Source organism: Ascidia mentula, chromosome 4, assembly GCF_947561715.1.
Source record: "Ascidia mentula chromosome 4, kaAscMent1.1, whole genome shotgun sequence".
Taxonomy (NCBI): domain Eukaryota; kingdom Metazoa; phylum Chordata; class Ascidiacea; order Phlebobranchia; family Ascidiidae; genus Ascidia; species Ascidia mentula.
This window is the reverse complement of record NC_138569.1, coordinates 3,928,300-3,955,524: the sequence shown is the minus strand read 5'-3', so window position 1 is coordinate 3,955,524 and position 27,225 is coordinate 3,928,300. Positions and strand designations below refer to the sequence as shown.

General features: G+C 38.7%; 4 protein-coding genes across 4 annotated transcripts; all 4 read left to right on the top strand.

Annotated features, from left to right (window-relative positions):
• Positions 1-241: 241 nt before the first annotated feature.
• On the top strand, positions 242-26,760 carry LOC145899411 (uncharacterized). The gene is made up of 4 exons (XM_082988174.1): positions 242-1,551; positions 20,723-20,735; positions 24,901-25,138; positions 25,493-26,760. The coding sequence occupies exons 1-4, from the start codon at positions 808-810 to the stop codon at positions 26,310-26,312; spliced, it is 1,815 nt and encodes a 604-aa protein (XP_082844300.1). The 5' UTR covers positions 242-807; the 3' UTR covers positions 26,313-26,760.
• LOC145899705 (uncharacterized) lies at positions 4,296-7,491 on the top strand. The gene is made up of 6 exons (XM_082988600.1): positions 4,296-5,508; positions 5,699-5,989; positions 6,228-6,376; positions 6,646-6,817; positions 6,883-6,985; positions 7,293-7,491. The coding sequence occupies exons 1-6, from the start codon at positions 4,296-4,298 to the stop codon at positions 7,489-7,491; spliced, it is 2,127 nt and encodes a 708-aa protein (XP_082844726.1).
• Positions 9,337-11,742, top strand: LOC145899704 (trace amine-associated receptor 8b-like). The gene is made up of 6 exons (XM_082988599.1): positions 9,337-9,790; positions 10,126-10,416; positions 10,856-11,001; positions 11,157-11,322; positions 11,385-11,487; positions 11,640-11,742. Exons 1-6 carry the CDS (start codon positions 9,337-9,339, stop codon positions 11,740-11,742), a joined length of 1,263 nt encoding a protein of 420 aa, XP_082844725.1.
• Positions 13,403-18,691, top strand: LOC145899703 (O-acyltransferase like protein-like). Its single transcript, XM_082988598.1, has 13 exons — positions 13,403-13,653; positions 13,767-13,903; positions 14,206-14,348; positions 14,662-14,840; positions 15,110-15,231; positions 15,305-15,463; positions 15,662-15,851; positions 16,269-16,437; positions 16,690-16,769; positions 17,259-17,427; positions 17,742-17,931; positions 17,996-18,154; positions 18,420-18,691. Exons 1-13 carry the CDS (start codon positions 13,403-13,405, stop codon positions 18,689-18,691), a joined length of 2,220 nt encoding a protein of 739 aa, XP_082844724.1.
• Positions 26,761-27,225: the final 465 nt, after the last annotated feature.

Below are 27,225 nucleotides of genomic sequence, written 5' to 3'. Positions count from 1 at the left end.
GTCTACACTTCTGCACGAAATTGTGTCTGTAACATTAAGCAAAGTGCAGCTGTTGTATGCCGTGTGCAACTAAAATTTAAGGTACTCAAAATTATAAAACAACAACAAAAGTTAAGGTTTGTAACACTCGTGTTTGACATGTATCTTGATATAAAATGTGATCCATGGGCGCGCTTGGGAGAAAGACCTGTCTGTAGTGTTTCCAATTCGAAAAACCGCCGTATTTTATCAGAAACTTATTTTGTGTCTCTCGCTGCATAACACAACAGAACATAGATTTGAAAATGTCAATAGCGGCAAAAAAGGGTAATTTACGGATAGTTAACAGTAAATATTATGGCGTTAGATGATTCTTGGTGTTGAGCGGATTGAAGTTGAATTGATATTTGGAGAAAAACGGCAACATGCCCCGACCTCAAGCAATACAAGTAAACTTTAGCTGTTGGAATCTGCGGTTAGGTTTAGAGCCGACAAAGACTGGGAAGTTGATTTCTTATCAATTACTTACATGCAAATAACCAAATAGCATTGTTTTTACCTTTATGTATATTTCGCCAAATAGACATTGGCAGTGACGCTTATTCAAACAGATTATTTAACTGTATAGATAAAATGACTCTATTTGCGAAATATATATCTGTATATCCATATCAGTAAAAATTAGGAACACATTGCATATCAATTTTTCTTTTTTGCATAAAAATTTTAATCACAGGCAGTAGTTTTGCAAGGTGCTACACCAAAAGTGTTACCAGGAAACAAGGAATTCACACAAGCAAGCAACTTGTAAAACAGCGTGGAACAGAAATGAAAAATCGTAAAACAAAAGCAGATGGCCCTCAATGCGATATTTGTAAAAAGACGCTTATGAACCAGTCAAAACTAAAAGTGCATGTTCGATTCCACACCGGAGAAAGGCCATTTAAATGTGATACATGCGAAAAGTCTTTCCACACAAAAGAAGCACGGAAAACGCATTTTCTTACACATACTGGAGAAAAACGATTCAAGTGCAAGATATGTGAAAAGGCCTTTGCTCTTTCATCTATTCTGAAAGCGCATTTTCGAACCCATACTGGAGAAAAACCATACAAGTGCACGATATGTGATAAAGCTTTTACTCAAGCTTGTATTCTGCAAGTGCATTTTCGTAATCACACTGGAGAGAAACCGTACAAATGTCACCTGTGCTCGAAAGCGTTTACCAAGAAAAGCAGTCTTGATACTCACATTCAAATCCACACTGGAGAAAAACCATACAAATGCGATATATGCGAAAAATCATTTCTGCACAAGCGAGGTCGTGACTTACATGTTAACATACATAAAGGAGAGAAACCTTACAAGTGCAACATATGTGATAAGGCTTTTGGCCGTCCAAGCGACCTGAGGATGCACTATATATGTCATAGCGGAAAGAAATCATACAAATGTCATCTTTGTCCAAAGAAGTTTATTTGCAAAAGCGATGTGGACAGACATGTTCGAATCCACACCGGAGAAAAACCATTCAAATGCGACATTTGCGAAAAAAACTTTCGGCTAAAAAACGTTCTGGTTGAACACTCTAGAATTCATACTGGAGAAAAACCGCTTAAGTGCGACATATGTAATAAAGCTTTTAGATACGCAAGCTCTCGAAGAACCCACATGCGAAAACAGCACACTGGAGAGAAATCAGACAAGTGAAGCTATGTTCAGATCGTTGTCCGTTAAAACAAATGGACGACATACTGGATAAAAACCAGCCTTTCTTTAATAGCATGTAGCCGGGTCACAATCATGCATGATCACACAGATTTTGAAAAACTACTCTGTTTTGCTTTGCTAGTATCTGTAGCCAGTGCCGTGCACGGTATATTTCCATACTTTGTTTGTAGTGCTCACTTTTGAATCCCTCGACTTGTTTATGAAATGTTTATAAAACCAAAAGCTAATTTTTTGCCTCGTGTCGCAATATTTGCTGGGAGTGGTGGAATTTGCTATGCAAGAAACACGAACCAAACTATATTGGTGACGGTGTGGTAAATAGGAGCGCTATTGCTGGCCAAAGCATTCTTGGGCGATGTGACAACAAGTGTTACGGAATCTGTTATAGTATGGCAAGCAAAATCATGGTACATGTTTAGGATGCGCTAGGAAGGGGTGTAGTAGTTATTTGTAAGTTGGCGGAGCGTCAGTTTTGTACTAACTTAGTGGATCGTTACCGAAATTTAAAAATACTCTATGGGTTTTAATATGCAAATAACTCTGTGTTTTATTATATTTTTCTTGATTTGCTTCATATTGCCTAATACGGATTTTTAACTTCTGCATTGCGTAAGTTTGTGTAGTTTTATCACACATTAGCATAGCATACTTTGCGATGAATTTGCGCTGTGCTTACGTGTCACAAGGCCCGCTACACACCTCCGAAATTCGCCTAAAACCCGAACAAATCCGAGCGTTTACCAGCTAAAGTTGACTAGTTTTTGGCTTTTCAAAAAGCAAAATACGCACAAAATTCGAGAAGTAATGGAAACATTAGCCTTATGAAGTAGGTTGGCAAATAAAAGCAAACGTTTTCAAGTGAGCAATAAACTGAAATCCAAACCCTCAAAAGTCAGATACCTTGGTAATTATGATGTATAAGAACAGAACTCAAAATTGCAATAAATTATCTGTTGCCGCCATTTCAATTTTGTGTGAATCGCGTTTTGCGCAATCACGTAAATTGGTCTCCGAAACTCCCTCGTCACGGTCTGTTAGTTCTTCACAGCTCGACGCATCTCGCTTGCAAACCATTTCACGGCTGAATTTCCGCATGTGGGCCGAACTGCCTCTGATACTGACAAACGTCCGGTAGAATTTTTTTTTTTACGAAAGGAGACAGCCACCCTGGAGCACCGCGGTTGTGTACCAAACAAATTGTATCAGGAACAACAGAAAACAAATACGGTACATTTATAGCAAGCGGCATTGGTGATCAATCACAGCAGTTTAACAAACTACATACACAATACCATAATTCAGTTAATTAACACGCAGTGACAACGTGTTTACAAAATATTTTTGAAAACTTTATTTTTTCACCTCAGTATTGTGCTCTGTGAAGAACAAGACTTCAAGGCGTAATCTTGATACTTGATGGTTGATTATTTGCTGACAGTCTTTACATCTGTTATATTTGCCACAGGCCAAATAGTTTTATGCCTTAGGCGTTACAGTAGGTTGATTGCCCCGTGACCGTTAATATTATGAATTTGGACAGTCCATATTGGTTTACAAATTACTATTGTAGCACCACAATCTGTTGATAAACCGTTTTTATGTGTGGCGACACATTAAAGTAAAAACAGCTCTCATTTGGCTGTAAATAAACAATGAAAACAATTATTTAAATTGCCTCGCAGTCAAATGTATCTGAAGTGGCGAAGGAGATCCCCAAGGATTATCGGCTGGCAGAACTACTTGGCGCGCTTGCAAGGTAATTATGTGATTAGCGTTGAAGGATGAATGGTTGAGAAATTGTCCGTGCGACGTCTCACGGATAAAATGGAGGATTATTAGTTTGTTTACAACAAGTAAAGTCGCCAGACAACACAACAGTGATAGTCAGACAAAGTTGCTAAAGTGAAAAGATTTTGTACGACGAATACTTCATTGTCAACAGGCCATACAGTATAACAAGGACACAACACAACATCGGTTTTATATTCAGCTGGTGCGATGTTTAATGGAGCCACATAGACAGGAACTCGATAACTCATAAAACATTTACGGAGTTGACGGGCTGACATTCAAATGTTTTCGTGAATTTTCCAATTTAGTCGAGTCACTGGGAGATTGTTTCTCCCTTATACTTGGCGGTTTCATTTCCTCGACGGAAAAAACCTTAGGAGGAGATAAGATCAGAAAAAGATTGTTCCTCGCTTATATCATCATTCTGTGTGATCGAAAACCTTTTTAGATACAATTTGGTAATCTTTTTGCGGTATTTTTGTGCAGTATTAAATTCGGTTGGTTCGGCGTACACACCCTGTTGACTTGAGGTTGTTCAGTGACAAACAGTTTAAAAACAAGAATTTTATTGCAAAGCTTCAGTTCGGATTTTTTCCGAAAGGTGGAAACAATTACAAAATCGTTGTAATAAGTTTTATTTGTGGACTCGTATTCACCCCAGGTACAAGAATAATTTTTTGAAAGGATCTGCAGTTCTTCACAAATATGGTTATCCGATATTTTCTGTGTTTGTTTCAAACAGAGTGATGGAAAATTTCTTACCATAAAGCAGTTTCGTATTAAAATTTTTTATCATGTCTGGGTTAAATGCAAATGATTTGTCCCAGCAAACGGACCGAGATGCAATCGCTCTTGAAATGGCTTCTCCGAACGTTCCAATCTTTACTTCATTCACCTCGCTACCTCCAGAACCAGTCAGTTCCCGCGAAAATCTGATTTCAACAACAGCGACGCAAAATATCATCTCAACAAATTTGATCACTTCGATGTCAAATGCCTTTGCTGGAAGCCCAACCGAAACAGTAACGGAAAGTTGGCGCGGTTTTGACAGCTCTGGGGAAATGGCCCCATTTGAACAAATTGTGCTGGAAGGATCGGCGATGCCTGATATTCAACCAATAATGTTGGACCCACTTCCATTTAGCTTATTCCGAGCCATTCCGGAAGGATCGGGTTCTCCATTCGCAAATCATCCGCCGCCAATGCAGCGTCCTGTGTTACATGTGTTCGAAGCGCAGGTACATTTTCTCCCACCACCGATCGAAGCACAACCGTTTCAAGTTCTCCCTCCTTTTCACGAAATTCCTGTGCAAAGTGTCCCAGAGGGTTCTGCATCTTCTCATCAAATCAACGAAGGTTCAGGCCAACAATTGTTTGTAGATGAAATGCCGATCGGCTTCTTTGAGGCAGTACCTCAGGTGCTACAAGTGATAACGGTCCCTGTTGAAGACCAACATCACCACGCTATACAAGATCGCCAGCCAATGTTATGGAAGCCTCCGCCGCAGTTAGCTGAACTAGTACATCATGAACCTGTAGTCATGGAGCCAATGTTATCTCCGCTGAGCTTCGGTTCGTTTGTCAGGTCGCCTGCATCAGAAACCAATAGTTTCAACTCAACCGAAATGGTCAAATCTACCCGTACGGATTTTAATACAACGGCCTGGGAATACACGACAATACAACATCTGCAAACTAGTAGCTATGGTAACAATTACACAGTCGCAAGTTTGGATAAATTTTACAACTCTTCAAAACTTTGCGGCTTTCCTGGATTTTGTTCCACGGCGGCAGCGGAAAAATGTTCAGACACAATTTTGTCGCAGTGCGAAGAGTGTGACATGGTTGGGGCAGCTATGTTCGCTTCCATTGCAGTGCTCCTGGCATTGTTGATAATTTTAGGAAACGCTTTGGTGATTGCAAGTGTGGTGAAGAAAAACGGCCAGACCGGCAGCGATTTCTTCTCCAAGATTAAGTTTTCATTAGCCGTTGCGGACGTGCTTACAGGTACGTAAGTGATCAAGTGAGATTGAACAAAATAGCAGTTGGGATAAAGAAGGTTTATTTTTCCAAGAAACAAATAAACAAGCCTACAAATATCCCCCGAATTCTAGCCATTTAGTTTTTGTATTAGGGTGCTGTCGATCTGTTACGTGCAATAAATTTATCCTGACAAACGGTTTATTACATATCACAGGTTTGGAAATTCTATGTGTGGCGATGTACAACTTCAGTTGGACGATCAACTCCACCGCAAACCAACTTGATCAAAGACAATTATCTCTCCGCGGATCTCCCCGGGCAATCGCCGGCGGAATCTTTTACCTTCTCGGGTTTACGTCATCGCTCTACCACCTCGTGTTTCTTGGCATACAGCGCTTGTACGCTATCTGGCGGCCGATGCGTTACAAGTTGCAGGGTGTGAAAGTCATTTATGTTGGACTTGCTGTCGTTTGGTTAACGGCGATTATCACCGCGACTGTGCCACGTATGTATTTCTGTTTTATTTAACTTATGTTAGGTTGTAATTCTTCTTATTTCGCTATATGTATAAGCTTGGTCTCCACTCGCCAATACATTGTCCATAAACCAGAAACTATCAGATAACCTGGACCAAATTAAACACATGAAATTGTTGGACTTAAGTCCAATACTGCTTATACTGCAAGCTAAATTTTCATGAAATGTGTATTTCCCTTTGAATGACAATTCTGTTCCGTCCGCAGTTTGGTTTCCTGATGTGTTTAAGTTCTCGTATATTCACACAATCTTTCTCTACAACGTCGCCATATCAGACATTCAACCGACTGTGCAAAGGTTTGCCGAAGCGATGGTGATACCTGTGGTCATGATTCTTGTCCCTTACCTGCTAATGGTGAGTAACATTCAGTTTATAACCAGCAAAATTACAACAAGATAATACCGCCATTAACAATTTTAAGGAATTCGAATACGACAAAGCACAAGTTTGTTTAAAATGGGACCTTTCCCATGACTAGGTTAATATTGAGCTAATGAAATTTGCGTTTCCACGCCACGATTGTACAATTGTTTGTGTACAGGGAGTGTTTGGTATCAAACTCTTCTATATTGATACTATCATAACGATCTAACTTTATTTATTATACGATCTTTATCGTTTAGACGTTGTTGTCTGTGCTGACTGCCGTACTTGGCCACCGGAAAGTGAGATCCAGTCGCCGTTTGCAACGCAGTGAAGGAAGGATTGCGACGGCCACGCACAAAAACCACCGAAAAGAAAGACAACTTTTTAGAACAGTGGCCTTCATGCAATTGGGATTTACGGTAACTTTGGGTAAGGAATCCTTGATTATGACTAGTTCGTTGTTATGCGTATGGTTGATGTGTATTTTTTTACAGTCCCAGTTCTGGTTGCAACTATGATGTCCTATACTGGGTTGTTGGATTGCGAAGACATATCGCTTCCTTATCTCGTTTGTTTTTACGTGAGCATGTCAAACAGGTATTCCGGGTTGTTTGTATAGCTTCTTGTGTGTACAGAATCAGGGAGCAATATGTCATGCATTTAATTGTTAATCATATATCCCTACAACAGTAAAATCCAAAACATTATTCGCCTATCCGGATATTTGAAGGCGTGAGGTCATTAAAAAAAACAATTTTAAACTTCTTAAAGGTAAAGTTTGGTCTAAATAGCAACTAAATTTCCTCTTGCAGTCAGTTAAGGGCGGTAGGTCTAAATACAACAATGTACAAGCAAACTTTGACATTCGTGTACCAAGGATTGCTAAACAATGTTTTTTTTTCAGCTTGGTGAACGTGATAGTTTACAGCGCCCGAGATGCAAGTTTTCGGTCATCGGTAATGGAAATACTTCGTATGTCACCCCTATTACCCAGGTCGTCGTCACAACAGCCTTCGGGAACTCGAACGCAAGCAAGTGGTGCTGGAAGCGGACTTTCGACTCCGAGAAAACGACATTCCATCGCACACGTCAACAGCGTTTGAAGACAGAAGTGTTACAAGGCAGGATCTCCACACTGCACTGGCCTCCACACTGCACTGGTCTTTTATACTCGGCGATCTCAGCTCTCGTATATTTTGATCACATTAAGATTTTTCAGATCTCACTCCCACTTGTCGGGAAAAGTGACAAATCCAGCTTGTTTGCGATGCCACAGAAAATTATGGTGTGCTTTTGCAATACATTTTTTGTCGCAAACCACCATGCTTCACTTTTGTGTTTCCGGTATTGGCATCCTTTTATTGAATTGACCCATTTGCATACACTGGGCGCAACACGTTTGTTTTGTGCAAGCTTAAATAATAACTATACCACAAAGTATATTTTCACGGATTTTTTACTAGGTAAGCACCAGTGTGGGTTGCTAGATTGTTATCTCACGCGTATTGTCTTCTAAATGATTTTGGCAAATTTTGACTGAGCATCAACAAAATCCCATTTATTACTTTATTGCAGTTTTGTCCAATAAAACTTAGGCTCAAAAAGCTTTTGGAAATCCTTTGCATTTCGGTGCTTACAGACGCTCCTTTCTCCGTTTCCAAGTCCTTAAACCTTCGTTGCGTTTCATATCTAATTTTAACACACGATGAGCCCCGAAGTGCTGACACGAAATAATTGGATCGTAACTGCTGTTTTGTGTTTGGGATTTTTTCAACCGCATAATATTTGCATATCCGTACGTGTTTGTCTCACGCTGACTGTTCAAGTTCAATTTTATGTCATATTGTGTGCACATGTGGACCTCTGTAATTTCTTTTTTTCTTCGAGACTTAAAAATCGTATTTATTGGCGAAAGATTCGTGCAACTGTTTGCGTTAAACAGGTTTGTAATTTAACAATTACGACGGACAAACTGTTTATTTAACATGTATCTTTGATACTGCCAGCTAAGGTAAGGGCTTTAACATTTTACATTCTTGGTGGTGAATGCTTTGCACAACTGTGGTGACGTAGTTTCGTAAGAGGCAGTGGAACTCTTGGCCCAATTTGTTTATCGGATGTTTGTGGAAGAATATGTTTCTTTAGCCTCGGGCCGTCAACTCCTTTTGCTACGCTGTGGAAGTGCCGGCATTTCTATAAAAAAATTGTGTTTCGGTGTGGTGAGGTATTGCAGTACAGTCTGTTGTAGCGATTTGGGTTGGTTTGTGAGTTCGTTGATGGAAGCCTGTACTATACGCTTTCGAGTATTTAAAACGCAAAGTCTTTACGCTATATCTACGTTACAAAATCAAGTTTTAAATTTTTCAACTGTTGCTCATGCAGTTCGTTGCATAACCATATTAAGATATGTAGCTTGTTCTATTAGCGTATTGGACACGTGAGCGTGGGTAACTTCAATGTTAATTGCTTTTCCGGTATTCACATGCTTAGCATTGTAACCACCTTTAATGCGTAGGTAAGGTAAAGATAACAGGCAGAGACCGAACAAGATTCCGTGCATTAATGTGTGGGATTTACTCTCAGCGGTGAAGCTCCTGCGGTTGGAATATCGTCACACTGTGAAAATTACCACACTTAGCCCAGTTTGCGAGAAACGTTCTCTTTCGACTCACAGTGACTTGGCAGGTTTCTGTCGCCCGCTACAAGTTTGTGGCTGTTTTATTTGCTTCAAAATGTTAAACGTTCACAAAAATTTAATCAATTTTCGAGAAAAATGACTGTTGATACGATTAGATCTGTACAGTCGACCTCCATAAAGAAAACATATATCGTTAATGCAAGTTGCTTAGTAAGAAAGTTATCGCCATGCAGGACAAGTGTGATAACAATGTACCTGTTTTACCTCTACAGCTTCTGAGATATTACCAAAATTACCGAGCAAAAACATAATGACTTACGACTACGAAGACGGGATCAGACAACTTGTTGCCGTCCGTTATTCCAGTGCTCCAGAATGGCTCATACCTTATCTTGTAGAGCGTGGCATTCGTTTTACCCCATCGCTTAACACCAGCATGAAAGCAAGCAACTCGTCGTCCATAGCTAACTCAACGGTCAATTCACCTGGATTTTATAAAGCACTCGATACAAACAGAACAAAACTTTGCGGGTTTCCCCCTTTCTGCTCATCTTCGACCGTAAGGAACTGCTCCGGGACAAGGTTGTGGGATTGTGAACAATGCAATATGGTAGGAGTTGGGTTTTTCGTCGCGCTTGCGGCGATTCTAGCTATGCTCATAATATGCGGTAACTTGCTGGTGATTGCGAGCTCGCTGGGTAAAGAGAAACGGAACTTATTTGACAGAATCAAGGCCTCTCTGGCGGTTGCTGATCTGCTAACAGGTATAACTGCGTTTCGAGTTAATTATATTTACCAGTAATATATCTCGGTTTTCTTATTGGTCTTAATTCGCATTTAATGCATCGTATTTTTTATTTCGCAAGAAATTTTTTTTCATATTTACAGTTAGGTGTGTGACACAATTTAAAGCGTAGACCTTGCTTTTTGCAAGATACGTTAGGTTTACAACAGGCTTCGCAGCCAAATTACAGTTACGGTTTTTAAATTCCAAGATACAGTATAAGATACAGTTATTTATTTGAAAGAAATGTTTCCATTCTTCTTTCAAATGACAACAATAATGTCAAACCACACACGTTTATCGCTACTCGAACAGGAGTGCAAATTCTTTGCATCGGAATGTACAACTTCGCATGGACGTTCGATTCCACACCGGAGGAAATCGATCAACGTCAGTTGGAGTTCCAAGGATCGGGAAAGGCGATTGCTGGCGGAATTTTCTACTTCGGGTCGTTCTCCTCCTCTCTCTACCACCTCGCTTACCTGTCTATTCAACGCCTCTATGCCGTCAACTGGCCGATACGGTACAGCATGCAGAGCGAATGGAGGGCTGTGATTGGTTTAACAGTCGTATGGACGTGCGCCTTGATCACCGCTACGCTGCCATGTACGGCCGGGTGATCGTTTTTTCTTCAGTTATATTTTATACTTTGATGCCCTTGCACGCCTAAAAAGCCCTAAAATTTGCACCCACTGAGTTGGACATGGCTTCTGTAGCTTCTGATAAGCTGATACGTTTACCACTACGCTTACATTTACTTTCATAATTGACAAGAACTGTGCCGGTAAGAAGTTTATAAAAGATCCTGCATTTGCTGGTGTAGTGACAGCACAGTATTAGCGTTCGGACATGACGGTTGCCATGTTACGTGTTCTTTTATTCAAATTTCGCACCGTTTAAACGTGCTTTTTCTTGGATTACGTTTAATTTAACGTTTAATTTAAAAAAATGTGGTACAAGTAAGATTATTGTTTCAGCAGTTGTCCCTTTCAGCAGTACTTTATCTGTTTTGGATATCGAATAAGTTTGATCATGTTTTGCGCAGTGTGGGTGCCTGGGGCACTAGTGTTCACCTACTACCACACAAGCTTTATTTTTTCCATCTCGTTATCGAAATCTGGGGACACGGATTCAAAAATCGCAGCAGGAGTCCTACTTGTTATCTCAACGGGTATTCCTTACCTGTTTATGGTAAGTGTGAGCTTTGTGTAAGTTATTTTTATCTTGTGAGCCTGATTTTTCATCAAGCAATTATGTTATCCACCATTTCAATTAACCACTTTCACGAGCGTATTTACAACTATGGCCAAGTGAGTGCGTGTTTACATATTTTTGCGTGTGAACAGCTAGCTTGCACAACGGTTACGGGAGTAGTGGGATTCCGTCGACTAAGAAAAGGAAGCAAGCTCCGGAAGAACACAAACGACGAGTCGCAATCAAGGCAACTGCGAAAAGAGCTGACAATTCTCAAAACTGTGGCCATTATGCAGCTGGGATTCACTGTGACGCTCTGTAAGTAATGAAATCAAACACTGTAGTTTTGATATTTGTTTTCACTAGTAGTTTTTTTGCAGTGCCTGTTGTGATCGTGGCAATCCTTTCATACGTCAACTACTTGGATTGCAGTAGCGTTTCGTTACCTTATTTGGTGTGTGTTTACCTCAGCATGGCCAACAGGTAATTCAAAAGCTATGCGACCATGTGACTAAACGGTAACGTAATAAAAATACTAGTTGCTCTGGCACATTACCACAGCTCTTATATAAACTAATTGGCGATTGAGTGTTTAAGCTGTGTTTGAACACCTAACCATGTCGAATTTGTTGTAGTCTTGTGAACGTTCTGGTATACAGCGTCCGGGATCCATGCTTTAAATCGTCTGTAAGAGGTTGGGCACAAGCTTGTATGAAGAGACTTGGAAGTTCCAAATAACGTTTCCTGTACCGTCCGATCTAAAAAATGTGGATCGAGTGGAAACTGTACGAAATTGGTACTGTCGAAGATAGATTGCCCGCACGTGGTTAGTCGGGCAATGAACAAGACGCCACAAGCAAAACTATTCAAATCCTTGTTTCCATGACAAGTACGAAATTGAATTATGCATTTTCTAGTTTCCACTAATATGCCACGAAATTAGTTTGTATGTCATTGTGAATACGTTGTGGGGAGAACTTGATTTTGAACCAAAACGAGGCAGAAGTGGCATTCCTGGTAAAAAAGGTTAATTTTTAATTTCTGGTGTTTCAAAAATGTTTCGCATTGGAAGAGGAATGTATTTTTTTCGCAGTCCTTGCCACAGTGATCAAAATCCATACAACTGTACTGATTTTTGTATCATTTAATGTTTTTAAAATAAATCTGTATTTTGCAAATTATTTTCGCATTAAATTCCTTCGTGTTAAATTGTGGTAACGATAATAATCTGAACAATAATAAGTGATACATTGTCAAACGCTGGAGAATAAAAAAAATTAAACCGTTGTTTTATCGAGCATTATTACCCTACAACACGGTCCAAATTAGTGAACTTTGCTTCTATTTAGCGTGCAACCACCGCACGATTGAAAGCAAATATTTGAGCAGTGATGTAATTCTCCATTTAGCTTTGCCCTCTTGTTCAACTCCCTACTTACCATTATTGCAGTAAACATTATACATCATTCCTTCGTAAATTCAGTTTGAAAGTAATATTATAAATCTTACTCTAAATGTCTGTATGTTGTGTTGGTAGAATAACGTCTGCATGCTGCTATCAATGTTGCTTGGTTGGGATTATATGAAAAACAAGCAGTGAATTGCTGACATTGTCAAACAATCTGAGACCATTTAGTGTTTGCCATAAGCAAAGCAATACCGTATAAGACCTTCGACGCCGGCGGAATGGTGACATAAAGCTATAAATATTTGCTATTCGTCATGTTATCAACACCGTAAAAGGGTTGACGATTCAAAGTACCGGGTGTTGCGTTCAGAGGTGCAATAGTTTTGACGTAAGCAATGTGGATTGGTGTCGCTGACGCGAAATGTTCCACGTACACAGAAAATTGAGAGTTTCCTCATACAGAATAAACATTGAGGGAAATACAAGAAAAAAGCAAGACTGGCGCGATGACGTTAACTCATCTGAAGTAACGTTATAAAAGTTGTAACCGTAGCTTGCGCGATTATTGCCAGTTACGTGATGCACACAATTATTGCCAAGCACCCCATATATGGTAAAATTTTGTTTGTACTTGCAGTTGTAGCATTGAAACATAAAAAAATCATGTACCGGAACATATTTTAGGATTTATGTTTTGATTCATCTCACGATCGGTGGGAGTAATTACTGAATGAGTAGATTTGGAGTAAGAGGTTCAGATTATAAATGCTCGACTGACATAAAAACAGAGAAAGACACGCAAAGTAAAATAGGAACAAATGAGAATAAAGTGCCTGAGTTTTAGCAACCAAACGAACAAAGTTGAAAAGTTATTTGTCGATGGAAAGTCAGTAATACAATTAAAATTCACCCACCAGCTAAACATGTAAACCTTTCTTCGTCCGAAATAGACACTTGCTCTGGCCAAATATAAAGGCTATGTCAACCATAATGCGACTGCATTTTTATTCATTTATCTTTGTTCTGATGTTCGTTGCCGGTTGCTGTCAAGGCGACGGTGGTCATCCTTCGATATTACCCACCGAACGAGAAGTTATTTTGGAAAACTTTTACCGACAAAGCTTGTCCGATGTGAAAGACGAAACGCAAGAGGAGCAGCGTCTGGCTGACCTGAGAAGATTTACAAAAGATTTGAAATCTCCTGGAAGGGACTTTGACGAGTTTCTTTTAGCGCTCAAAAGGTGAACTAACAACAAGGAAAAAATTGAATGAGATCTGGATATTACATTAGCTAATGGCTGTTTGAAAATTTTTTTATGAGGTAACTGACCAGATAATATGTTATTTTCCTAAGGGCTGCCGTAAATGCCAAGCGCAAGGAATATAATTTTGGGACGGCCCGTAGCGATCGAGCAAACATGGACCAGTGTTTGGAGGCGATTGATATCGTCAGTCGCGATGCGGCTCAGTTTCAACTTTATGCTCTCAAAAGTAAGTTATCACAAACTTGAAAATATGCATCAGGGGTATACTTCTAGAACTGTGGACTAGCCGGTACCTGGGTCTTTATATTTGTTCATTTTTCTCTATTCAACAATTAAATTGCCTAAATAAGTATTACTACTATTGCTGTCAGGCATGTTACAATTGAAAATAGACTGATCTTCTTGCATAAATCTAACTTACTGTATTCTTCCGACGTTTCGTCTGCCATACGGCCAGACCCAAAAGTGTTTGCCAGTCTATTTCAAATTGCCTAAATAAATTAGTTACTTACATGTTCGCGTCTGCAGTGTTTGACGCTTGGGCTGTACCGGAAAGCGGTATATTGGAAGGTAACGTGAGGTGGACCGGTCATTTCCGCGAATGTCGAAGCGCCAGGAACAGAACGATCAGAGGGAGATGGTGTAACAGCTTCCTGGGTTTCAGATATGAGGTAAGTTCTTTTGCGATCTGACAATAAGGTTTCTACAGCTGAAGATTTTTTATACAGTACAACTTTTTACGGTACTTTTCGGATAAATATTATATTGTCGTTACGGAGGCATTACGTCACAATAACCACAGTTTGTTTATCCCCAATTATTGTTTAGCGCTGGGTGCATTGCAGAACCTTAAATATTGTGTCTATGTTTGCTTTAAAAAACCTTTAGAACTGGACGAATTTCATCACATCTAAAATGTGCATCACACTGTTTGCTTCGATGGAGCGCACTTAGGGTTTTCAACATCTGGTCCATTATTTTCAGCCATACCCCGTCAGTTACCCCATCGACATAACCCTCGCCTCGTGTTTTCCCGATGTTTGCTCAGAGGATTCGGTTCGTGCCATTTTGGAGGAATTCTACGGTCTTCCCAACTTCCTTCAACACGTCAATTGTCCGGAAACCGAAATTCGACAGCTCTCTACTGCCTCTATTGTCGGAGTGTAAGAATATAATCTATAACACAAACGTTTATGGCAAACCTAAAACAACGTCCGACAACGTACGATATTAGACCGTCGAGAGATAGTAAAGTAAAAATTTTCAATTTTCGCAAGATATTTTTGGTTTCAAAAGGTTGTTTAATTTCAATTCTTTAATTTTGCAAGAAAACGCTAGGTTATATTTTAACAATGTCTATTTACAAAAAGTATCTTTAAATATTCCAAAACAAACCAAATTGATTTATTTTCGAACCCACAAATCTTTGCAGATGCGTAGGTGCATTTTTCTTGACACTTGTAGCCATAGGGACGGCGGTCGACGGGTTTTTAAGAGTAAAAACCAAAACTAACGATCAAGTAACACCTGAACAAATGACAAAGTCGACCGGAGGTTTGTAAACATTCCTTTATTGCTTTTTGTACTACAACACTCCACTTTATACTAAACTCGCTTTGATTTGCAGTGAAGATTATGCTATGCTTTTCTGCCATTTCAAACGGAAAGAAAATTCTGGACTTGAAAAAGCGCCCAGGCACGATTCCTACTCTTGATGGAATGAGAGTTTTCAGCATGACTTGGGTTGTTATGGGTCACGGTTATATGATGTTTATGTACGGAATTGGTAAGTTTTCCTTGAAAGATTAAAAATACGTGTCATCATTCATTGTTAGCTTTTTGAAAGAAACGCCATCATTTTAATTATACGATGAAGATTGTTTTGGAATCTATATGTTGTAACGACTTGTAACGTCAAACAAACGCCGAACTAAATTTAGAATGAAATATCATGTGATATCTCACGTGAAAAATTGCTTTGCAGACAACTTATCACAGGTGCGCAGAATAGTGGAGAACAGCCCGACCCTCATGCCTATCATTAATGGAGTTTATTCCGTGGACACATTTTTCTTTCTGAGCGGACTGCTGGTCGCCTACTTGGGCATTAAACATTTAAATAAAACACATGGGCACATAAATATACCTTTGATGTATCTGCAGCGCTACCTCAGGTGAATTTCTTAACGTTTCTCTTTTTGTCACTAAATGCCCAATTCTTTAATTAGGTTGTGTTAATTATGGCTGGCGATTGGCAATACTTGTTTGGCCCCGGCCCATACATCAGTAAAAAAATGTAATGGCTGTAATTCGTGCACAGAATAATCTGTTTTAAATTACGGGATGGTAAATTATTTTGAATGTAAGACTGTTTTCGAAAAACAGGCAAAAATCAGATAAAGCAGAAATCGCATAGCTCGTTTCTAATTGCTTTCGTTACCGCAACAATACAATAACAAATAACATAACAAAAAAAAGGCGAAAATCTTTAGCGCATTCCCGCGAAGTAAACGATATATATAGCGTTACTAACTGCGTATTGCCATTTTTGGAATTTACTCTTTTTAAATTTAACAATGTCTCCGTTACAGGTTGACACCGGCATACGCTTTCGGCATTCTATTTTCTGTTGGTTTGTATTATTACTGCGGAAGCGGGCCTTACTGGGAAAGAGTGGCGGACGGAACAATTTCCCAATGTCAAGATTATTGGTACAGCAACCTGCTTTACATCAACAACTTTTATCCAACGACAAACTACGTAAGCGTTTTCCCTTTTAGGCGCGTTGCCTCATAGATCACCTCACAGTCCTGTCCTGGGTTTGACATCGTTGGTGCTGCGTGCACATACGGTTAAACCAATATGGAATATCGCTAGCATTTACAAGCATCGAGTCTCGTAAATAAATATCATAGCGTAATTGGAAGATAGTTTAAAGTATACTTATTAAAAACGTGGAAGATTTACTGACCCATGTTAAAACCAATTTCAAAAAAACTAATTGCATTTCAGTGCTACGCCATCGGATGGTATTTGGCGTGCGACATGCAGTTTTATATTCTCTCACCCATATTTCTCCTGGCTTTGTACAAGTAGGTTCTTTGCATGAATGTAACTGTACCTTTATTTTCAATGGACTTACCACCGCAAAAACGGCAATTTTTAAAATAATTTGGTCATATTAAAACCCCGCTCCATCATATTTCAGATCCAAACTTGTTGGCACCGTGCTCAGTGTCTTCATCATTATGAGCTGCATGCTGATTACTGGATTGTTGACCTATTTCAGTAATCTACAACCGATCCCTGTTTACTTTGGCCTACAAACTTCTGTGTAAGTTTCAGTTGATATAATAATTTATAGCAGTTACCTTCACTTTACCACACTTTCGCAAAAAGTGCAGTCGATTTTAACTCGAAAACAGTTGAACACCACCTCCAATCTCAATGTAACTTTACGCACTTGTGTTAAAGCAAACTTGCACCGCTTATTTTTCGATAAATGAAACTTACCGTAACTAGTATAGCCTATACACAAAGTCTTGAAAATGCTTTATTTTTTTATGGTTTGTGTCTTAAAGTTTCTACAGATTCTTGATAAACAGCAGTGCTACTTTTGAGTTGTCATACTCAGACAAGTTCCAGACGGACACATACGCCCTACCTTGGTGTCGTATCGCCGTTTACATCATAGGAATGCTGACCGGCTACATCATTTACGAGTACAAGGGAAAGATCAAAATGCATTGGGTTGGTATTGTGGATAACATTTGTGTGTTTGTGGATGTTTGCATGTCGCCACCTAACAAATTTTCAAAGATTACGGATTTTGAATAAGAGTTTGTCCATGTTTTGTACTCTAGAATATGTAAAGGCTTTATTACCTGACAACAATAATAGTAATCTAACACAGAATGTATAATTTCTTCTGAATTTTAAAGGTATTTTATTCACTTAAAATCATGTCACCTGTATAGCTGCACTGATGACCGCTAGCAGGTCGAATACTTAAAACCTAACAACTTTGAATTCATTGATATAAAAAAATCGTGTCTTGTCCACAGGCATTCGTACTCTTTGGCTGGGTTACGGCTGGAGTAATATCATGCGCTATTATGTACGGACTCTGGCCACAAGTAAGGGACAGGACGTTGCTGAGTGCAGGACTGAGCACTTTCTTCGAAACATTCGCACGTCCGATGTGGGCAGTTTGCTTGTCCTGGGTTGTAATCGCTTGTGTTAGTGGATACGGAGGTAATATATCGGACTTAACTGTTGTTTTCTTTTGTTCCCTATTGGAATTTCTCTTTTGTGTTAGGTCCCATTACGTCCTTTTTGGATTGGTCGGCATTTGCTCCTCTAAGTCGCCTCACTTACTCAGCCTATATAACTCACTTTCTGGTGTTGACCTGGTTTGTTGCCATACAAGAAACTCCGCTGCATTTCTCCACCGTCAACGTCGTGTTCTTCTATCTGGGTACACTTTTGTATATTGATGCAAAAACAATGAAAACTGATTTAACAATGAAGTATACAGGTTTTAAGCAATGCCTCGTTCAACAATATCCGTTTACAAGATACAAGTAGCTTTTTATTACACAAACCAGAAATCCATTTGTATTACTTTGAGTATTAAATATCTTTTTCAATTGAAATACCTCAGCGCCAATTGCCCATATTGTAATGTAACCCAAAAGACTTTTCCATCACAAATGTAACAACGGACGCAAATTATATTACAGGGACGTTGGTCATCGCATTTGGAACCGGGTTCATTCTGGCTGTGTGTGTCGAATGGCCGATGATGGGTTTGTTGAAGTTGGCTTTTCCACCTGGAAAACCAAAGCCGGTAACTAAACCAAATAGCAACGGTTACTCGCACCACGATATCGAACACGTCACCAAAAACGGAACGACAAATTTGGCAAACGGATTTCCTGCAAAGTTGAGCAAATCTCATGAAAACGGTGGTTATTTGCCCGAAGAAGAGCCAACGAAACAAACCTCTCTATGAGACAAACTTTGTGTAACTTGGCAGCAGTTTTATTAAATTTGTAATTCCAAAAACTATGACCTTTTCTAATGCAGGATTAAATTGTGTAACACTGTATGAATGCAAATTTTTCGGGACCTATTAGTTTGTGATTAATAAATAGTGAACACAATGCAATTGTTTAGAATGTGAGAATGTGATTGCAGCAGAAAGCTATCCATTTACAATTCAGGCCTTTTACGTTGGTGCCCGGCAGTATCAGTATGCAATATGACATAAAAGTTTGATTATGACCTTGTGAAAGAACGTGTGGTGAAAGAAGTTGACTCCTTACGTTATAGCATATCAAAATATGACACGTAACTTTTTCCCTTGCCTGTTAAAGAATATTATGCCTAAATTCAGAAGGGTACAACTCCAACATACAAGCTGCTACTTTCTTACAACAATTGAAAAATTCCATTGCTAGCCTAGGCCAATTGTTTTTGATCACATCCACATATCCACACAGCAAGCAGTCGATAGGCTATGCGACTGGAATTCACAGGCACAAACAAGCCATTGTATAAAGGGAGAAGTAAGCAAATGCTATTTTCAAACCGTTGCATCATCCCGGTGCTAATTAAATAAACTTTGCCTTTGTTTAATTTTCGACAACCCCTGATAAGGATCAAATATTTGTGCATTGTGTTGCTGGTTGTACCTTTGCTTTCCACCAATACAAAACCAAATTTTAGATTGTTTACCCGTTGTACATGGGTTCAGATATTAGGCATCAGAAAAGTCATGTGCTAAAACTACACAGTGTTGATTGCTGTCAATGCCAATCACGTGTTTGCTTATGAACATGGCAATACCGTATAAGACCGCTGATGGCGGTGCAAAATAAACTAAATATTTGCTAAACATCATGTGGTTAAGGCCAAATATGGGTTTATTGGCGATGGTAACGCTTGGTTTGAGTACAGAGGTGCAATAATTTATGGCGCAAACAGTTTAAAATGGAGAACGTGAAATGTGGACGTGAAATGTGGCAAACCTAAACCGTAAAGAAAGACTGTTGTTCCTAATGCATGTTGGGAAAAAAATGCCAACGGTGGAGTAATGCTATTTTCACGGCGACCAACACGGTCGTACAATGAGTTGATGCCTATATGAAACTCTAAACAATTCCGAACCATAGCTTGTGCGATTAGGCATGTATCAGTTGCTCTACAGTGAAATTACTTCTACAGCTATAAGCGTTCAAATTGAAAAATCACTTGGGCAGAGCGGGGTTAAAGTCAGTAGAACAAGTAAAAATGAATTTTTAAACTTGCTTTATTGGACAGAGTGAATTGCACAAAAGATAACTGAAGGATTTGTTGGATAAAATGAAATTTTTTACACATACCAGAAATCCATTAGTATGACTTTGAGTATTAAATATCCTTTTGAGTTGAAATACCTCAGCGCCAATTGCCCATATTGTAATGTACCCAAAACAAGACTTTCCCATCACAATTTTAACAACGAACACAAATCACATTACAGGGACATTGGTCATCGCATTTGGAACCGGATTCATTCTGGCTGTGTGTGTCGAATGGCCGATGATGGGTTTGTTGAAGTTGGCTTTTCCACCTGGAAAACCAAAGCCAGTAACTGAACCGACTAACAACGGCGACGCGCATCGCGATATGGAACACGCGTCCAAAAATGGAACAAAAGATCTAGATTACAGTGTCTCTAACAAATTTAGCACTGTTCACGAAAACGGTGGATATTTACCTGACGAAGAAACGCCAACAAAACAAACCTCGCTTTGAAAGAAACATTGTATAAAAGTGACATCGATATATTGTGTGTAATTTTAAGCCTCTAATAAATTAAGTTAATGAAAGAAAACACAGTAAAATAAAAATACTGCGATAAATAAAAATACTGCTAATTATTTGCAATTTTGGTAGGTTTTCGATTTGCTACCAGAACTGAATATAAGCCTGCTATGTGTGTTCTTGTTGTAAAGTACTAAATTCGTCTCCATGAACAGACTTATTGATTTAATAGAAGGGCACGTTGCAATGTCGGGTGGGGGCTGCATTTAAACGCCCGTCAGTGTCTGAAGCAGTTAATATCAAATAATTATACAACGTGAATAAATTAACAAACTCCCTGCGTGCAATAGGGCGCGATCCCGAGACATAATAACTGCATGCAAAGGATCACGAAGGTGTTTGAAGTGTTAAAAAAATGAATGTTGTTCAGCAGAATACCAGAAAGCTGTGGGAGTTTTGAAGGAAATCCAAACTCCTTCTGGCTGCATGGTTCCGTCTGGCGTTTCAGTTGTGTGAGAAAAGTTAGTCAGGAAACATGACTTGTGCTACTGATTGATCAGACGACTGAGATCGAAAATGTCAGATTTTACGCAACTGAAGGCTGCTGTTATGACGTCTCGTATTGGTCGTTAGAAATTGCTCGAAGTACCCGCTTGCATCAAAAACGCACAGCTTACATCACACTGGTGAAAAATCTCGGAGAAGGGAAAAACCTTTTCGGCACAAACAACTTCACAGAAATGGAAATAATATAAAAGAAGAAATTCGTGTTTATATTCTGACATTGTTCTTCAAAATGCGAAACTATAGAAATAATAACACGAAATTAATAATGCGAAACAAATAACAAGTGACCCGCGACAAACGCAATAAAGATAGTTGCACTGCAGAAACACAGTTTCGGTTCTCTGCAGTCAAACAATGTTTCAACAATATCAAGAATCTCATGATGAAGAAAATGGTAAAGTTACTTTGTTCCGTTTGTGCCAACGTGAAAAGCAATTTAGACTGGAAGCTACTTAACATAAATAAACATGACGTTATTTTGATTCTTAACTTTATACCGAAATCCAATGGGTTCATTAACCGTTGCAAATAACGATTTTCCCTGTTTTATAAAATAAAGCTTCGTCGCGTATGGTTTGTTTTTAGTAACTCTTCCTCGAAATCATAGGGTAAGCACTTGTAAAATGTTTCGAAAAGTGTTACCTATGCATCTATCATGTAATGTTAAAGAACAGTTCCCAGTATCGTGATGCTATTGTTTAACACGCAATTGCTTTGTCCCGACACCAACCTGTTACAATTAGCCACGGGCACTTTCCAAAGTCACGTCAACTCGATTAAAACGAACGAACATTCATCATTCATTCTAGATGACATAAGTAGCGCTCCGTCCACCTCATTAAAACGTTCTGCACCAATCTTGTCATAACCTTCACTAACGTCATTTCTTAAAGTAGTGTTCCTTTTACCTGAACCCAATTAACTGCACTCTCTCTGGCTATATATCCCGTTAAAATTCATCATGTAACCATAGAGAGAGAGAGAGAGAGAGAGAGACAGGGGGACAAGAATCAGACAAGCCAAGAGACACAAGAGACAATTGAAAGTGTCGCCTAGCTAAACGAGCTATTGTTTGGGACCCGATTCTGTGCGTTGTTTGTAAGTAGTATATAAAGTGGTCGAACTAAACAACTGAAACCAAAAAAAACGTCACTGAACTCAACTTGTAATAAAGGACCGCGGATTTAAACTGGTTATGTAATTGTTACCAAAGTTCATGATTTTCTATGACTCTGATTGGCGGAAAAAATACTTACGTAGACAAGTCAGGTAAGACTCGCTTTTTTCTCGTCTCTCTCTCTCTCTCTCTCTTAGACTTACGTAGACAAGTCGGGTATAGTTTGCCGGGAACGTATTTGGCGTATAAGGACACCAAAAAGTTTCTTGTTGCAAAAATAAACCTTTGTATATGACGTGCAAACTACTAAACATTTGTTTGTGCTGTTGGTTTACTTTCAAGAAAATGAGTTACAAACATGTTATTTTTCGCCAAACATGTGAGAGAGAGGAAAACAGCGAGTCTCACTCGACTTGTCTACGTATGTATTTTTTCCCTAATTGGCACATTCATTGATACGGATGAATGATTTTCAGCCTATGGCTGGTATAACTAAAGAAGGCTCGTGTTTTATTAGAAGGCAAAGTTGATTTAGTTCGATAACAGGGGTGTGTATGGTTGCTTTATAAACAGGATTTCAGCGGCAATCGTTTGTGCAAGGTTTTTTTGGTCGAAATTTGTTCGTGGCGAGCGCGAAACATAGAAAAGTGTTTTTGTTCCGAAAATTTTGTACTGCTCGCGTTTTTTTTCGGGTAAAAGTTTAATTGTTAGATACAATGGACGTAAAAAAATATGTGTCCGAAGGATTTTAGCGGTAATTGATGTTTACTCACAGGTATGGCATAGTATATATATCATATTCATAACCGAATATGAATATGCTTTTTTATGTATCGTTAGAAAGGTCAGCCTATAATGTAAAAAGTGTGAAAAAAAATTCATGCAGCTACATCATAAGGTAGCCGAGTAATCCGCGTCCAAAGTTTTGATAACTGGCGATAGGCCCAAACGTTAACAATTGCTGCTTTTCATGGTTTAGAAGTTGGACTGTAAATGTTGTTACTGAAATGCCTTAGGGATTGAAGTTAGTTAGGCTTGTATTGTAAGAAAAATAAGTTTTTTCGTTTATAACCAACAATACAGGTTGGACAAATTGAGACAAAATCAGCGAAACTAATCTGGATTCAAAATATTGTAACTGGTTGATTCGCTTGAATAGTATCTTTTGTCACCTTTAGTCGTTAAATATTTTTGCAAAATTGCAGTGTTCTTGTTACTTAATTACGCAATATGCCTCCAGCATATCATGAACAACTGGTCACAAACACTCACGTGATTTGCGTCCTTTGTGTGATAAGATTTCCCAGCCACTTTAGCGTCATATTAATCCCAAGTGATTTAGTAGCTGGTTTAAAAGTGTTTGGTTTGGTCGCCTAGAGATGTTAAGTTTTCCCATGTGACTGTCCTTTATTGTCTTTCAGTAACCGCCCTTTCTTTGATCTCCGCTGTCCTTAGCTTTCTTTTATCATCGTTGCCTGTTAGTTTGCTTTGTTCACCGCTTTATATAATGTATGTGTAGCTTGCTGTGCATGAGTAGTGTTAATGGTAGTGCTTTTGGTTCTGTTCAATTATGTCTGAGCTTTTGGGCATAAAATTCACTCAGTTTGGCGTTGGTATCATTGCGTGTGTTAATTTCGTATCCAAAATTGTTCATGGTAAATAAATTGGTGGAGTGTTTGCATCAAGTTTCAATTTAAGTCAGTTTACAATTTAAGACGTTAAGGGTCGTCTTTAAGTATCCTTTAATTAAAGTCAGGTTATGAAAACACAACAATTAGATTTCATGTGCGATTTTATGTCAAATGCGTTAATTAAATAAGATTTCTCATCGACCAAAAATAATATTGTTAAGACCCAGTTTGAGGCTCATATTTCACATAAAGGCATCAACATTTGGCATATAGGTCGCAACACTACGTTCCTCATTGTTTTGTGTATGTGTCTGTCTTTTGTTAACTGATCGCTGACCGTTGGTTCTTGGATCGCCCTTGTTTTCACAACTATCGATCGCTTTGTTTCTCTTCGGTTTAAATAATGGTACGTTTCGTGTGCGTTTTGGGGCAGCTCAGCTCAGCTCAGCTCAGCTCAGCTCAGCTCAGCTCAGCTCTTTGGTTTTGTGATTCGGTTCTGTTAAGTTCTGTATGAGCGATGTGGGCGTCTTCAATTCACTTAGTTTCGCGTTGGTGTACTTGCGCGTGTTAAAGGTGTATTCAAAACTGATCATGATATAATAAATAACTTTTGTGTAGCGTTTGCATCAGTTATTCAACTGAAATCAGGTTGAGAAACACAACAAATAGACCTTACGTGAGATCCTATGTTAAATGCCTTAATCAAATAGGATTTCTATAGGAAATGGTTGATTCGCTTGAATAGTAATTTTTGTGATGTGCATTCGTTAATTTTAGGGTATTTGAATATTTATTTTTACCTTAAAGGCTTAATTTAGCATGGGTACTTTTCTAATTTTGGAATTATGCTAATAAACACAGACAGCAGGGTCTGATTGTATGTGGTCTGAAAATATGAGCTTGTTCCAATGACGTGAAACAATTAAAAGCCCATAATGGAAATTCAAACGACAACAGATTGTTTTCGTTGCAATGTTTGTGAACAATTGTTTACCAGTCAAAAATTCCTGAGGAAGCATTCTCATTTCCACATGAGACAAACTGCATTCCGCTGCAACGTATGTGAAAAAACTTTTACTTCATCATGCAGGCTAAAAGTGCACTTTCGTGTTCATACTGGCGAGAGACCATACCAATGTACGTTTTGCTCAAAGAGATTTTACCGTAAAAGCAATTTGAAGAAACACAATAAAATCCATACTGGTGAAAAACCGTTCAAGTGCAACGTATGTGATAAATCTTTTTCTGAAAACGACAGTCTAAAAACGCACCTTCGTGTTCATACTGGAGAAAAGCCGTTCAAGTGCGATATATGTGATCAATCTTTTGCTTACAAGTGGAATCTAAAAATACACATGCAAAGTCGCCTTCATTCTCCGTCACACACTGTCGAGAGACCACACCAATGTGAGTTTTGCTCAAAGAGATTTTCCCGTAAAGATCATCTAAAGACACACAAGATCCATGCAGGAGAAAAGCCCTTCAAGTGCATCATATGTGATCAATCTTTTACTTACAAATGTACTCTAAGAACGCACTTTCGGTCACACACTGGCGAGAGATCACAACAATGTGAGTTTTGCTCAAAAAGATTTTCCTGTAAATATTATCTAAAGACACACCAGATCCATGCAGGAGAAATACCGTTCAAGTGCATCATATGTGATCAATCTTTTACTTACAAATGTAGTCTAAGAACGCACTTTCGGTCACACACAGGCGAGAGACCTTACCAATGTGAGATTTGCTCAAAGAGATTCTCCCGTAAATATCATCTAAAGACACACAAGAAAATCCATACAGGAGAAAAACCGTTCAAGTGCATCATATGTGATAAATCTTTTACTTACAAATGTTTTCTGAGAACGCACTTTCGGTCACACACTGGCGAGAGACCTTACCAATGTGAGATTTGCTCAAAGAGATTCTCCCGTAAAGATCATCTAAAGACACACAAAAAAATCCATACAGGAGAAAAACCGTTCAAGTGCATCATATGTGATAAATCTTTTACTAACAAAAGTAGTCTAAGAACGCACTTTCGGTTACACACTGGCGAGAGACCTTACCAATGTGAGATTTGCTTGAAGAGATTCTCCCGTATAGATCATCTAAAGACACACAAGAAAATCCATACAGGAGAAAAACCGTTCATGTGCATCATATGTGATAAACCTTTTCCAGAAAAGGACAGATTAAGAAAGCATATGCAAACTCACAATGAAGAGAAATCACACAAGTGCATCATATGCGATCAATCTTTTTCCGATAGAGATACATTAAGAAAGCATATCCAAACTCACAATGGACAGAAAACACACATGTGCAACATTTGTGACAAAACTTTTTCTGAAAAAGGAAACCTAACAAGGCACTTTCGTGTTCATACTGGAGAAAAACCGTTTAGATGTGAAATATGCGAAAAAAACTTTCGACAGAAAACCCACAGAGATCGTCACCTTCGAACTCATACCAAGGAGAAATCATTGAAAAGTGTACAAGTTATGTGATGAACTTTCTTCACAAGGAATGCATCAAGAACGCACCGTCAGAACCACACAAGGAAAGAATTGGCAAACTGAGGTAGAAACATTTCATCACAGACAGTCTGGAGATGTGCACCGTCCAACTTCCTGGTAAAAAACACAGCAGAATGCAACATTTTAGACAAAGTTTTCAAAGAAATTTAGACCAACGAATTGCAACTAAAATCGTTCAATTTTGAATAAAACTGTAATTTAAAAGCTTTGTTTTAAATCATTATCAGATGCTTCGAGGATTGGTAATAATTACAATAAATGTTGGCAAAACAGCAATGATGTTACGTCACCAGCTGCCACCTTATTATCGCCATTGTACACGAAGTGTAGTGTTTTCAAATGCAATTCACACGCTCCGGTGGCTTTGTCATTTCCTTTCTATCGTTGGCTTTGTAAGTGCTGTACGTTGTATTTTATTCTTCATGCATGCCACGTTCACTGGCATGTAACAAAATATAAGTTATCGTGCCTATGTTGTGCCTCTTACGGAACTTAGTAATAACAAAACTATTCGTATGATGTGGAAGACTGAGATCATTTATAATCGTAACAAGTCAAACTTTATGACTAACATATAGTCAGAAAGAAAGTATACTACTGAGCTATCTACTACAGACTAGATATTTTTTTATGAATTAGCCTGGAGAATGGTATGGACGTATTTATATTCTACCAACGCGTGGTAGCCTAAATGTTGGCAAGCATTTCCAACCACAAAACGCAAATCACAATTTATTAGAAATAACTACTGAGAAGATGCGAGGACTTAACATAATATGTCAAACATCAATATTGCAAATAAAATTGAAAAATACAAAATTAACGACGCGTAAATAAAATCGCTGACACAAATTACAAATATAATAGGTAGAAAAATCCAAAC

Coding starts and splice junctions, on each gene's coding strand:
- LOC145899411 (XM_082988174.1), top strand. CDS start 808: ATGAAAAATCGTAAAACAAAAGCAGATGGCCCTCAATGCGATATTTGT. Junction 25,139..25,492: donor GATCAATCTTTTGCTTACAA/GTGGAATCTAAA, acceptor TTACAAATGTAG/TCTAAGAACGCACTTTCGGT.
- LOC145899705 (XM_082988600.1), top strand. CDS start 4,296: ATGTCTGGGTTAAATGCAAATGATTTGTCCCAGCAAACGGACCGAGAT. Junction 5,990..6,227: donor TATCACCGCGACTGTGCCAC/GTATGTATTTCT, acceptor TTCCGTCCGCAG/TTTGGTTTCCTGATGTGTTT. Junction 6,986..7,292: donor TACGTGAGCATGTCAAACAG/GTATTCCGGGTT, acceptor TTTTTTTTTCAG/CTTGGTGAACGTGATAGTTT.
- LOC145899704 (XM_082988599.1), top strand. CDS start 9,337: ATGACTTACGACTACGAAGACGGGATCAGACAACTTGTTGCCGTCCGT. Junction 9,791..10,125: donor GGTTGCTGATCTGCTAACAG/GTATAACTGCGT, acceptor CTACTCGAACAG/GAGTGCAAATTCTTTGCATC. Junction 11,488..11,639: donor TACCTCAGCATGGCCAACAG/GTAATTCAAAAG, acceptor AATTTGTTGTAG/TCTTGTGAACGTTCTGGTAT.
- LOC145899703 (XM_082988598.1), top strand. CDS start 13,403: ATGCGACTGCATTTTTATTCATTTATCTTTGTTCTGATGTTCGTTGCC. Junction 15,232..15,304: donor AATGACAAAGTCGACCGGAG/GTTTGTAAACAT, acceptor TTTGATTTGCAG/TGAAGATTATGCTATGCTTT. Junction 18,155..18,419: donor CGTCGTGTTCTTCTATCTGG/GTACACTTTTGT, acceptor ATTATATTACAG/GGACGTTGGTCATCGCATTT.